This window comes from Cloeon dipterum, chromosome X (assembly GCF_949628265.1).
Source record: "Cloeon dipterum chromosome X, ieCloDipt1.1, whole genome shotgun sequence".
Classification (NCBI taxonomy): Eukaryota; Metazoa; Arthropoda; class Insecta; order Ephemeroptera; family Baetidae; genus Cloeon; species Cloeon dipterum.
Window position 1 is genome coordinate 9,216,429 of NC_088790.1, and position 13,874 is coordinate 9,230,302.

General features: G+C 39.9%; 2 protein-coding genes across 2 annotated transcripts; one reads left to right on the forward strand and one right to left on the reverse strand.

Moving 5' to 3' along the window:
* Positions 1-204: 204 nt before the first annotated feature.
* LOC135945093 (tRNA pseudouridine(38/39) synthase) lies at positions 205-4,018 on the forward strand. Its single transcript, XM_065492504.1, has 7 exons — positions 205-523; positions 582-763; positions 822-1,023; positions 1,318-1,674; positions 2,064-2,362; positions 2,418-2,551; positions 2,839-4,018. The coding sequence occupies exons 1-7, from the start codon at positions 419-421 to the stop codon at positions 2,931-2,933; spliced, it is 1,374 nt and encodes a 457-aa protein (XP_065348576.1). The 5' UTR covers positions 205-418; the 3' UTR covers positions 2,934-4,018.
* Positions 2,941-13,163, reverse strand: Usp47 (ubiquitin specific protease 47). The gene is made up of 19 exons (XM_065492503.1): positions 13,042-13,163; positions 10,885-11,181; positions 10,234-10,486; positions 9,995-10,173; positions 9,640-9,936; positions 9,321-9,514; positions 8,984-9,269; positions 8,694-8,924; positions 7,689-7,850; positions 7,459-7,638; positions 7,203-7,401; positions 6,772-7,149; positions 6,005-6,363; positions 5,852-5,951; positions 5,134-5,372; positions 4,964-5,079; positions 4,646-4,907; positions 4,416-4,594; positions 2,941-4,011 (listed from the first exon to the last, which is right to left on the reverse strand). The coding sequence occupies exons 2-19, from the start codon at positions 11,179-11,181 to the stop codon at positions 3,792-3,794; spliced, it is 4,131 nt and encodes a 1,376-aa protein (XP_065348575.1). The 5' UTR covers positions 13,042-13,163; the 3' UTR covers positions 2,941-3,791.
* Positions 13,164-13,874: the final 711 nt, after the last annotated feature.

A 13,874-nucleotide genomic window follows, 5' to 3' on the forward strand; every position in this document is an offset into this window, starting at 1 on the left:
ATACCTAATGCGGTTATTTCTAATTATGTTTCAAAGCGTCATTCAGGAATCACGAGTGCCTGATGCCTGACGTAAAAGGTAAAAGGCTCCGAGCTCTGATCGGTAATCTGGACTGCTATCGCTAAACAGCAAAACAATCCCCTCGCGCTTTTTACAAGTCATGTTGGTCAAACTGGTTCAAATGTACCACCATGGCACAATGTCAACAAAAACACGCCGCATACTGTCCTGCAGCTGCACAAATTGTTTATTATGTGTTTCGCCTTTTTCCAGGTCAAGTGATCAATCAATTTAAGATCTCTGATCTCTTGAGTATAATTATATGTTCAAGTCCAGGAGTTAAATACAAATTTATATGTGCTTTAGAAGATAATAAAATTGTAAAACTGAAAAGTTAGACACAATTATTGTCAGGACAATGGCAGAAAACAAGAAGCAAGCTGAGTTTTCAATTGATCGAAAACGATCAAAATTCCGGACTCATTTAACACCTGAGGACGAGTTGAAGAAATTTTCTCACGAGGTGATTTTTAATTAAGCTAACCGGAAGACCTTTTACTAATAATCCAGTTCAATCATAGGAGCTAGTCGCCAGAGTGCAGCAATTGGAGGCCTACACTTACCAGTTGAAGAATATTATTAAGAAGAGTGGAAGCAACGTTAGTAATAATGCCACCTTAATTGGAATGGACAAAATTAATAGTGATACTTCTGAGGAGACGTGCATATTAAAGAAGAAAAACAGACCATTCGATTTTTCAAAGTAAAATGTGCCAATCATTTAATAACAAGGTGCAATAATTATTAAAATTTAATTTTAGATGCAGCAAGAAACGGATTTTGCTCCGAATCCTCTACCTTGGCTGGGACCTGGATGGCTACGCTGTCCAGGACAACTCGACCAAAACCATTGAGCACCATCTCTTCCTAGCTCTGACTAAATCGTGTCTGATCCAAGACCGCCAAAGTAGCAACTACCACAGATGCGGCCGAACGGACAAAGGAGTTAGTGCTTTTAGCCAGGTGGTTAAACGTTTTGATTTATTAAATTTAACTCATTTATTTACGTAAAAGGGGTTAATTGGAACCTAGAAAATGGAATATTATGTTTTTAAGGCTTTATAAGATCGATTTATTGTTGTGTTGGTTTTGTTTCCTAAAATAGTTTTACAAATTTTACTTTCTAATTTGATCATTTTTGTTGATCATTTTTTTATATTTCATTGACACTAAAATATATGTTTTTTATAATTACTGGGTTTGGGCTGACACAACAAAAATTTGAGCAACAGTATTAATAAAATACTTTCTCTGAAGGTAATATCGATTGATGTTCGGAGTAAACTCCCTTCAGAGGCGACCGACCTATCCCAGGAGTTGCCTTACTGCAAGATGCTGAATCGACTGCTGCCAGACGAAATCAGGGTGCTAAGTTGGGCGCCAGCTCCCTCCCCTGAATTTTCGGCGCGTTTCGACTGTGTGCGGAGAAAGTACAGGTACTTTTTCCCAAGGGGAAGCCTTGACCTAGGACTGATGGAGAAAGCAGCTGCCTTGCTGGTCGGTGGCCACGACTTCCGCAACTTCTGCAAAATGGACGTCGGCAATGGAGTGGTCGATTACAAGAGATCCATTTTTCAGGCCTCTGTGACAGTCATGCAGCAAAATGATCCACACGTGAGTTTCCTTCTAAATTTAAAAAAAAATGTTGTAACATCCAATACTTTACTAAATTTACAACGACATGTTGTGTAAAACACACTGCTCCAATATATAGGAAATGAATAGATTTTTAAGCTAATTTGATTATTTACAAACAGTGAAATCACTTCATAAACATCATGATTTTGATGGTTTTGGCATTTTAAATTGTTTACAGGGATTTAGAGGTTTAAAGTTGCTATAATTCTAGTAATTCCATTAGTTTGCTCCTTAAAAAAAGAAAAACACCTTTACAATATATTATACCATTTTAAATTCACTGTTCTTTTTAATAAGCCTAAAGTCCCTTGAATTTATAAGATTTTTGCAATTTATTGTATTTTCCTTTGTATCTTTATTTTTAGTTGGAGAGTCCGTATGACATGTGTGAAGTGACTGTCGAAGGCAAAGCATTCCTGTGGCATCAAATTCGTTGTATTGTCTCAGTCCTGTTTCTGGTTGGAGAAGGCAAAGAGGATCCACAAATTGTCACCCAACTTCTAAACCCTGAGCAGCCAAAGCCTCAGTACCCGCTGGCGGTGGATCTGCCTTTGGTTCTTTTTGAGTGTGAATATGAACATCCGCTCGACTGGCAGCATGAGCAGGAGGAGCTTTCTCGAGTCGTGCTGAAGATGCAGGCCATGTGGACCGCTAATGCTGTCAAGTAATCTAACAACTAAGCCATCTATTTTGTTCTTATTATTTTGCGCATTGAACAGAGCGGCCATGATTGGGAAAATGCTCGCCAATGTTGAACCAAAACTCGAGGCACCGGTTCTGTCCCAAGCCGACAGCCTTGTGATGGGTGTCAAGCCGAAGGTCTACCAGCCCTTGCTCAAGAGGCAAACATGCTGTGAGTTGATTTATTTTGAGAATTATTCACTGGTTTTTAACCAAATAATATTTTTTTACTAGTTTTTTTTCATTTCAATTTAGAATAAGTATTTTAATGGGTTTTTTTCAACTCTTTAAATGATAAATACCAACGTCTGATTAATGGAAACAGCAATTTTTATGGAATTTGCTGAATGGGAAAATCATAAACTGCTTTGTTTTAAATCACCCCTTATAAGTACGCAAATCCCACCTAAAAAAAGCTGCAATGAGAAGTCTTCATGTACTGCAATTTTGGATTTTCAGCTACCCTCGAGACCAAAATTGACCATTACGTAAAACGAAGAAAACTGAAGAAGAATGAAGATAACAATCAGAGTGGAGATGTAGAAATGAAATAAAATCCGATTTTGGTTAAAATGATTTTAATTATTTTACAGTCATAAGATGGTACTCGTCCAAACATTCTCTCGTTCAAGCTACGGTTTAGATTTTGTGATGCAGACATTCACAGCATTTGATACATTTATGTTATATCAGACAATCCATTCAAGATATTTTTGAGCCAAGAACAAAGTTGAGCGCAACTATTGGCCTATCACGAGTCGATCTCATTTTGACAGCTATTTTTTAGTCTTAATAGCTCGGTCAGTGGACGCGTAGAAAATGCAGCATTTAGCTCTTTCACTCTCTTTGAATATAAATTAGGCAACAGCAACAGCAGCAACAATCAAACCCTCACACTCTCACATCTTGCTCTCATTTTCTCAGAGAATTAAAATTGAGGCGCAACATTTAACAGCTAGTAAACAAATAAATCAGCGCTCCGTGCAAAGGCAAAAAGTGCTGCGAGTAGGGCGTTTGCAAAAGAGAACACTAAACTTGTTTATGCTGAAACTGTCACGCAAAACAGATGAAAAATGGCTGGTTACCTCAACTTAAAAAAAATCAGAATGGGTCCAAGCACGACTGCGGTTGCTGCCACGCTCAGTGAGTCTGTGACAAATTACATCGGTAACGTAGGTGTGTTTATTTCAAATATAAAAGGCACTTGTTGGCGGTCTGAATCTAAAAATCTCATAACACACAAAAAAATCGTCAGCGGCGGCAGCAGCGGCAAAGATATTTATTTCAAGTAGCAGCAGCCCGGCCTCGGCAGGGTCTTTGGCAGAACGCGAGTAGTCAACCTGCGATTTGAGAAAATCGATCCAGGTCAATGCAAGGCACTTAGAAGGCTCAGAGGAGTCTCAGTTGGTGGCTTAGTTTTTGCTGAAGAGCTCGTTGGGCGCCACCGCTGCTAGGGGTGCGCTTGACTTGGGCGGCGTCGGGTCAAGGTAGATGCGCAGTCCGCGCTCCTTTCGTGGCGCGGCTGCAGCGCTTGTCCAGCTGCCTACGCCACGGGGCCGCCGGAATTTATCGTCACGCTCGATCTTCTTCCGCTCCTCAGCAGTCAACTCCTTCACTTGCTCGCTGTTGTCTCTGTTGACAGAAAAACAACTTAATTACGCATCTGTCACTTTTCCTGTTACATAATTTGACATCAAAATGAGAAATGTTGAATGATAATACAGATCTGAAACTAACAAGGGATTTTTTCCTATAATATGTACACTTTTGTGATATTTACATGTACCAATACAAAATATTCAATGTAGCGTCATTTTCAAATTACAGACTGTATAAATATTAAGGTAAAACCCAAAATTAATTAAAAAATAACCATTTTTGATCCCTCCATTTATACCCTCCTTTATGCAGTCTTTAAACTTTTAAGCTTTAAATATCACCACTTGTAGTTCCACACTATCAGTTAAGGTTAAAATAATCTTATATCATGTTATTCGTTTCTTGGATTTCTGAACCGACAAAACTGGAACTCTAACCTGTAGAAAATAACGTGGCCGTCTTCAAAGATGTTGAAAGGCCACTCATTGAGATTGTTGGCGACCGTGACCCACTCGAGTTCGCTTTGGACATTGAGGACTGATATGTCGCAGGGGAAAGAACCTGGTGCCTTGACTATGCCGATGTTCTCAATGGGAACATCACTCAATACCGACAGCTGTAAATTTCAAAAGTTAGCTGGTGTTAACACAAATCCACCATCACTTGCCTTTTCCTTCAACTCCTGGCCAGAGGTTGAGTCGAGCTCAACTTCTTGGAAAGGCCCCAGGGTTAATGTGCTTGGACTCCACTTGCGCACAAAAAGCACTAATTCCGGCAACGAGTCGTTGTCGTTCTTCTGAGGCCAATCTTCTGGTATTTCTTGCAAAAACATTTCCCAGTTGGACGAAAAACACATGCTCTCTTCAAACTTTTGGTGGTCATAGTAAACCTGGCCCGGGTTCTTCCAGCTCTTCTTTCTCAGTCGGCACCTTAAAAAAGGGTATAAATCACTAAATGAAGCATATTTCTAATTTAAATATTATACCTTTCAAAGGAAATCTCAATGTTGTTCTTTCTCTTCAAATCTTTCAAAATTTGCTTCTTGGCGTCGCCCACCAGCATGCCGTTTGAAAGCGTACAGTTGAACAGGAACTTTAAGGGCTAAAGTGAAGTAACGATTATGATCCGAAACCGGATTGACTGGCTTTTCCTTACATCAGCATCATCTGGAGTGAGTTTGTATATCTTTCCAGTATACTCCCCCTTCTTGAGCGCCCTGCCGAGGCGCACGTTGACTTTGTCGCCGTCCCGGAAGGTGGGCGTAAGGGTCTGATAGTCGTACTCATCGTTTGAGCGGACCACCTTGAAGTAGTCGCAAGGCACTCCGACGTAGCTCTCCAGCTGTTTCTTGAACCACGACATCGTGCCTCGTTTGTCTACATCTACCTTAAGGTCTGCCAAAATCATTTATTGAATTAGCATACGCTTTATCTCGCTTTGGTAAAATACTTTGAAAACATATTTTTAGGATTTAAAGGGAACGATGAATTGATACATTAAAAGAATTCACAACTTCATTGACGGGATTCGTAGAGTCTGCCTTTAAAATTTCTTCACGATATAATAAAAAACCGACTTAACAATTCGATTTTGAAACATTTCTCATATTGGATCCCGTAAAGATTAGCTGCATACCTCGCATATTCCGTCAAATAAAAAATCCCCAGGTGGTATCTCTTAACACTTTAATTCTATGTGATTTCACTAATTTCGCCAAAACCCTTAACGTCGAATCCTTTTGAGTTCCCTTGTAGGTAGGAATTAAAATCCAACACGAAAATGGCAGCAGTCTCAATCCAGTTACAGTCATTAAATGCCTTTTTACTTGGAAACCAAGATAGATTTTTGTCAGCTGACAAAATACTAAACTTACATTTGTTCGTTCCTTCTTCCATCAGAGTTGCTTTGAAGTAGCTGTTGCTCTGCGGCCGTGAATGCGACACTCTGCCTCCATCCATCTCGTCCCAATCAGACTAAAAAAATCTGTATTTAACACCTCCCCACGAAACAATGGCGAACAACCAACCTCAATCTTCAAACCCTTATCCTGCGGGGGGTCGTCTGGGGAGGACACGGCATTTCCGTCTCCAGCTGCTGACTCATCACTTGGAGAGGAGAGTTGCACGAGCAAATTCTCCTGGTCTCCGACCAACGTGCGGTCGCTGTCGGTGAGACTAGAGTCTTCACTTGCGCTCTGGTCAGTGCTGGCGGCCAAGTCCTCCTCGTTGCTTGGCGGGTCTGACGACAGCGCGGACGGAGGGACCACCTGAAGACTGCTTTGAGGACGGACGGGTGTGAGACTTGATCCGTCGACCACTTGCTCTTCTTCAGTCTTCTGCTGCTTCACAGCGCTGAGCAGTGGGATCTCCTGGTCTTCAAGGTCCTCTAAACATGCAAAGAACCATTTCTTGTATGGAAATATCTAACTTCATATTCCAGTATTTTGTTTGGTGGTGCTTGTTTCATGTTTCTAAACGTGGAGATCTCAATCAATTGAAAAAAAAAATAAAACGTATTACTTAAATTAATGTGCGGTACCAAGAAAAAATTAATGTTCTCTGCCGGCTTTGCAAAAAATTTTCTTTAAAAAATAATTACAACCAGGATATTTTTTCATGGAAAACGCAGGTATTTTGTCCTGATTTAGTGTTATAAACTGACACTCCAAGACTAAATTTCTGTGCTCATATGTGACCGAACATTTAAAAGAAATAGTTTCTTGAGAATTATTAACTCTAAGACTATTGAAACGTTTTCTCAAATACAAGTCACAAAATTTTGAGGATAGCTTACCAGATTCGAGGTCAGGTAGGGAAACGTCCAGACAGATAATATTCAAATATCTGTCGATCAGTTTCAAAAGCTTTGTGTTCTGGAAGGACTTATCTCCTTCATTGTAAACAGCAACAAATATTTTCTTCAGAGTGCAAGCGTAGCTGTCTGAATCGAATAGCTGAGAAGAGTCTTCTGCTGGATATAGACTTTCCAGTGACAACTTCTCCATGACAACTGAGATTTTCTCAACAGGAACAGAGGCAAACATGTCCGGTATGAACTTCTGCAGCATGTACTTGAACTCTCTGACTTCAAACATGTAGTTGATCTGCACCAGATGCGGTCCTTGGATCTCTTCAGTTTCAATATCCACGGTGTACACTCTGCCGATCGCATCTAAAGAAAAAGGATTATTTAAACTCATTTATCTCAAATTATTGCAACATTACCTCCACTTATGTATGGCTGCCAAGGATCTGAGGTGGTTTTGATTTGCAATAGGAAATTCAGCTTGTCATGCAATTTGGGACTTATTTCTCCAATTGTGTTATTTTCCAAATCTTGCAGACTTTTGGTTATGGTGAAGTTACTATTATCATAACAGACCAATCGGCAGTTTTCCAAGGGATATGATTGCAGATTCAGTTCCTGTAAATTAGAACATTTTTTTAATTACAACAAATTGCTCTGTATTGATAGGAGCACCTTCAATGCCAACTGGATCACTTCTGGCAGGGTTAGGCTGCTGAGGCAGTTCAGTTTGCAGTTGACTTGTCGGTCAGAGGTTGGCAAATAGCAGAAGACCTTCACTTTGGCCGAGTCCATTAAATAGTCGCGGCTGAAGCTGTCAGCGCCATTTCCATTTTGCATAGCTGCCAGGTGGGTCTGCGAGAGAATCATAATATAGAGCCAAGTTTAAAATGAAAGTTCATCACCTTGATATGGTCTGGGAAGTCCTCGACCTGAATGAATTTGGCATTCCTTTCCTTGTCGATTTGCCTGTACATGAGCATGTAAGCACTTGTACTTGGAGAGTATCCAGAGTAGTAATTCGCTCGGCTTCCACCAAAGGTTTTCCTGATATCATCACTTGTTATCTGTGAATGATACAATATATTTGTAACGCTTACAGAGACAGAAAAAATAATAACGTCAAAAGACAACTAGATGTCAATTTTGTTTTGTTGCGACACAAATACATATTTTTTTGCTCTTTTTATCCCTGTCCGAGGACCGGGAAGAGCGCGCACTGCACTAACACGAATGCTGAAACCCGGGTCCCAATAACACCGCGAACGGAGAACATGGGCGCACCAGGCCGCACAGGGACCCAGCCCACTCAAGGGCCACTTGCCTTCGCACCGAGGACTGCATTGAGACGCTAGACATTCGTCCTGTGAAGCCAAATCACGCATGCTGGAAAGGTGCAAACCAGCAAGTAGCGAGTACCTTTTGACATTAAATCTTTCTTGCAGATTGAGGCAACAGGGCTGATTGATTAAGTTCGTAAAACCTCAAATTTTTTAAGGAAAACCCACTGCATTGCATACAACTTTTCACGATACCGGTATATGTGCATTTGTTTAGTTGATCACAAGTATTGAATATGGACTGACCAAAAAATAATTTAATTTTACAGCTGATTTCACAAAATAATGAATTTAAATATACAACTTCACGATTGCAATTTTTCATACACCGTCTTGTTTGACGCCATAATATGAACTTTTATGGTGTCAAAATCGGATAAAACGGAAATAAACATGAAAACCCAAAATAATGGTGATTTAATCCAGAGGTTCTGCAGTGTAAAATCCATGTGCATTTTCGCGCATTGAAAAAATGGAGAACCTGCTGATTGACACAAATAAATAATGTTTACATAGCGAACAAAAAATGGTAATGATCACTATCACTTGAAAGTAGGTAGCTTGACTTACCCGGGTCACGTTTTGGTCATTGAAGCAAAACCACTGGCCACTGGTGAAGTCTTTGATATACGCGTAATAATGGCCCCCAGATGCATTTCCAGAGTGGATCATAATGGCAAACAATTCGTACATGTAAGGACCCTTTTCCAAGCTGCGCTGAGTGTTCTTCTCATTGTTGTCGCTGATGCATGTGGCTTCTCCATTTTCAAAGACATCATCCTCAATGTCCTCTCCATTCATCTGTGAAAAATAGCCTCGGTTTATTCAAGGGGTTGTCAGATTTGCAATTAGGCACGCACCTTGGCTTTCCCATTGACAACTGGTGTCTCAGCAGAAGCCGATTCTGTGGATGGTTGCATTTCTACCTCTTCGACAATTTCCAGTGGTGGGAGCGAGTCATCCATACTTGACAGCGACTCGTCACCATTTGGATGTTCCCCATTTTCGGGCACCTTTGCATCCTGGCTTTCTTTCTCTTCCTGCTTTACTACCTCTTCGGCTTCACCCACTTCCTTTTCTTTTTGAGGTTCTATGCCAGTTTTGCAGATAAATGGATTCATATCAAGAATCTCCGGGAAGACAACCCTGCACACAGAGTTTGATGACGTTCAAGTAGGAATAATTAAAATAACTCACTTGTCGTTCAGTTTCAATCTGTGCAAACTGTTGTAGTCAAAGCTGAAGCGCATCAGGTGCAGGGTCAGCAGATAGGGTATCTTCACGAACTTGAGGCCTTTCTTGGCATCACATTTCTTGTTGCAATTTTCACAGGCATACTGGTTGTTCCCATCTAGGGTCTCTGGCTCAACAAATCCTTTTAAGGCATCCTCCTAAAAGAGAAGGTACCATTTGTAAACAACAGGTTCAAAAACTGCTAGCATTACAGTGTAGGATTGATCTTTCAGTTCACTTATAACAAGCACAGATTTAACAACTTTAATTGACTTTGACATACCACAGTGCCATAGGCGGTTTCATTGCCAAAAGGTCGGATGGGCAGAGGTATGTCCAAAAACGTATCCTCTCTTTGCCCCTCCTTGCCGCACTCCATGCATTTCACATAGTCTATCATGTTCCCTTGGTAAAGCCTGTTTATGAGGTCAGCTTGCTCTGTGTTCCGGAATTTGTGTTCCAGAGCTGCAAACATGACTCTGCACAATTCCTGCACATCATGCTGTGTCCAAGAATCAGAGGAGTCCCAGCCAAAACTCTTTGTAAGATCTGTAGTTTCAACAGCTGCTTTGCTTGATGTCTGCAGACAATTGAATGGGTAAATCCTAAAATCCTGCTATGAAAGCAGATGGACTAACCTGTAGTTTTAAAAAGAGCCTCTGCAGCTGAAATGGTATCGATTTACGCCTCGATTCCTCATCAGTGCAGTCAAACTCCCACTTGTACAGAGCGTTTCTGAACTCTGGTGTCATGTAAAGTGACTGGATAAGGCTGTTCAAGTAGCAGGTCATCGCCTGGTTCACCAGCCCAACATACTCTGCGAAAATAAAATTAATTATTACGTTGGTCTAAGACAAATTTTATCCTTAAACCCCACTTTTCTCACAGGCTTCAATAGCTGGTGCTGTCAATGCGGGGAGGCTAGCCAAATCATAATCTGAAGGAAATGGAACGGCAGCCTCTTCAGTGTCACTGTTCACGTTAACTGCCCGTCTTAAATTCATGGTCGAGGGCAATTTAGTTTTCTTTGACTTCACCTTCGCCGTCAAAGTGAGTGAAACTCTCTTCCCGTCTTCAAAAGTTATGCCAACCTCTGACAGTTTTAGCGAGGGAGTTTCCCTTGATACTATCTGAAACAACATTAGGCTTTTTATTTTAATGAATTCTTCGATGGGAAAATGTTGTTGAAATTTGTTTTTTTTTTTTGGATATTCTCAGCCGTTTTGAGCTAGCATAGAAACTTTGTTCTTATTTTAAAACGTAGAGTATGTGATTAAAAAATTGCAAATTTAGTTTAGACCAATTCTGCATTCGCGGCCAATTACTTTCCATACAAATTGACACTTAAAGCCAAATCACCAACTAATAGATCTTAATGTAACTATTAACTTCATTTTCTAATAATCCACCAATAAATTGAGCTGGAATACATTACAACGTTTAGCAAATAGAGAAAATTCTGCATTCTTAATACATCTTTGGAAAGACAGAGATTGCTTGTCTTTTAAACAATCGATTTAAGCATTACTTCTGTCTTGTAGTTGATATCAAAATCAGATTCCTGGACTTCCAGCTTCTTTGCAATTTGCTGATAGAGATCATCAACAGTTGACGAAGTTCTGACGAAAATGGAGACTGGACTTGTGACATCATCAAACGTGATGTGGTTGTGCAGGTAGATGGTGCCAATCTGTTCCTCCTCAACGGGGAGTGGAGGCGGAGTAGGCGCCTGTGGTTCAGCAGAAGGCACCTGCTGATCAGTATTAGCGGTATCTTCCTGCATTCGCTCCTGCTCCTGCTCTTCAGCTGTACGGCTGCACACCATCTGTACGACGAAAAGAGAAGTTTTAACAGAAAAACTGAAGGATTTTGACAGGATTATTAGATATACATTTTTTCATAGGTTCACTGACAATGAATAATGAATATTTCAAGAACTTCCTAGACTTTTTTAAACTAAGTAAAAAAAGGAAATGCTTAGTCATCATTCATTTTCAAAACAAGTTATAGTTTCATCCAACTAGAAACCACGACAATATTTTTACTCAATTTCAACATAAAGTAAGTAAACATTGATCCTAGGCTATATACTAGGTTGCATAATAAATTATAGTTTTCATCTATTCTAAATGACAAATTTAAAAATTAAACAAGACATGGATGACGAATTAAGTAAACGGATTTAGAAATATGTACTATATTAATATGCTGTCATGTCATCGATTTCTATAATAAAAAATGAAGCAACGACACTGATGATGACGATAAGATTTTTGGGTCAAAAAATGTATATCAAATCATTAGAAATAGAAGGCCTTCTTCCCAATAAGAATTAAATACCCCTCAGCAAAGCGAATATTTTCTACTTGTGTGCACGACAAGATTATGCCAAGTCTAGCTATTTGCAGTTTGCTTGAAGCGAGGATGAATCAGAGTCTGGCTTCCTTAATGAAAATCAAAACATAAATCAGCAACGGGACAGCTGCTTCCCGGACGTCACTAGATCCCTTTTCCCAGCACTAAGAGTTTTTGAGACCGATTCGTTCAACTTGAGCCAGCATTCGCAACATTTTTAAGAAAAATTCCTCGATTTCGTTTTTAAATTCAGTCTTGAGAACTGCGAGATGAGAGACTAGATCGACACGCGTTTCGCCCTGATCGAGCCCGAGTGTCCATCTCGTTTGTCCGGCTGGCCTCGAGCCAGACGTCTCTTCTCTCTCTCTCTCTCGCTCTCCTACACGTTCATTTCTTCTTGCTCTCTCTGGCTTTAAAGAGAGAAATAAATGCCGTCGCCGCCGGGTTCTATTAATAAATGTGGGCCCGACACACACTCACTTGCTGACTCAAAGTGTTTCGGGCTTCACACCCGGAGATCGAAAGTTTGCATTTTTATTTACAAACACGTACTGCAGAGCATTTTTCACAGTGTCTGCTCTAAATATTATTTCAATAATCTCAAAAATGCAAAGCATTGTATTAGAAGAGTGATCGTCAATATTCATCAAGAAGCACACGAGATAAAATGGAGGCTCAAATCCACAGCTCGCAGTTAAAAATTATAAAGGTGGATGATAGAATATACAATTTGACTTATAAATAAGTTTAGTCTCCAAATCCAGGTTGAATAACCTAGAGAGCTGATTATCATAATATTATGAGACAATTTATCGTGGTTTGTTTTTGATAGATACATAATATGTGCATTCATGCTTGAGCAACTGCAAAATAATTATCTCATAACAGCAAAATTACCATGGCAAATAAAATGGAGACATTAAGCAATTATTTCACCAGCATTATCTACAAAACTAATTAATTAAGAGGACAACATAAAAATGATATTGCATCAAAAAGGACTGCGCAAAACACAGACAAGTCGCCTGCATATCAAGAGCTGAAACCTAATTTGGGCGCATTTGTGACCTTGGACGTCCCCTCCAGCGACTTTGGAGGTGATGCTGCAAATCACCGATAAGTCAACAAAGATTGTCGCGAATCAGAAGTACAGTACGTGTTCATACACGCAGTATTTATTCTATCGAGCATACACGATATAGGCAGCGATGACCTTACGAGGGGCATAATCTCAACCCAATTTTCGTCTCCCGGTTCCTTAATATGCTAATTGGACTTTTTAAAAACACACCTGACAACATTAAAAATTGATTCCAACAGTGGTACTCACTTTGAAAGTCTAACGCTACGGAAAAACGACGAAAAACACGCCCCGAGCAGGAGTCATCATGGACAAGATCCGACGTTGGTGGCCATATTGAATTATTGAAAATAGGATCATACGAAAAAGTGTTGCCAACTTTCAGGCCTCTTACAACGTAAGATGTTAAACAATACACTTGACAGTCATGAAACTCAACACGAAAGTTTTTAGAAACAATCAATTCATTTAATTTTTCATTGATTGTATAATATTTATTATAATTTTAATAAACTTAAGCCACTAAAATACACGCATTAGAAAAACTAACTTTGAGCAAGTGGTAGCTTCCAATAGTGAGCAGTTTTAGCCACGCCCACATAGCTTACAATTCGCACGTGTTGTGGTCGCTACTCGTTATCTTTGCTGTTTACAGTTGCTTCAGCTTCATTCAGTCTCACAATCAGCTTAATTTGTCTAGGCCTGCAGTTTGTGTGATTGACCGTAAAACCTCTTAAAGATGGACCAAGAGCCAGACAAAATACTGTTGTCGAAGAAAGAAGGCAAAGGCAAGAAAAGAGACAAGCAAGCGGGAAAAGAAAAACAAGAAATAGATCCCAACAAAAAGTTGTACCTTCGATTTCCGCACAAACTCCCCGAGTCTATCGTGATAAAAGAAATGCACCCTTTAATCAAAAACGTCGTTTTACCAAGACAGAAAAGTGCAAGGTAAATTAATTTGAGAGTTCTGCTCACACAGTGCTTTTTCACACCATTTTCCTCCTGCAGATTTTGCTTCGTAGAGTTTCAAAGTGAATCTGATGCCCAAACAGCAATGAAAGCTTTGAAAGACTATAAGACTG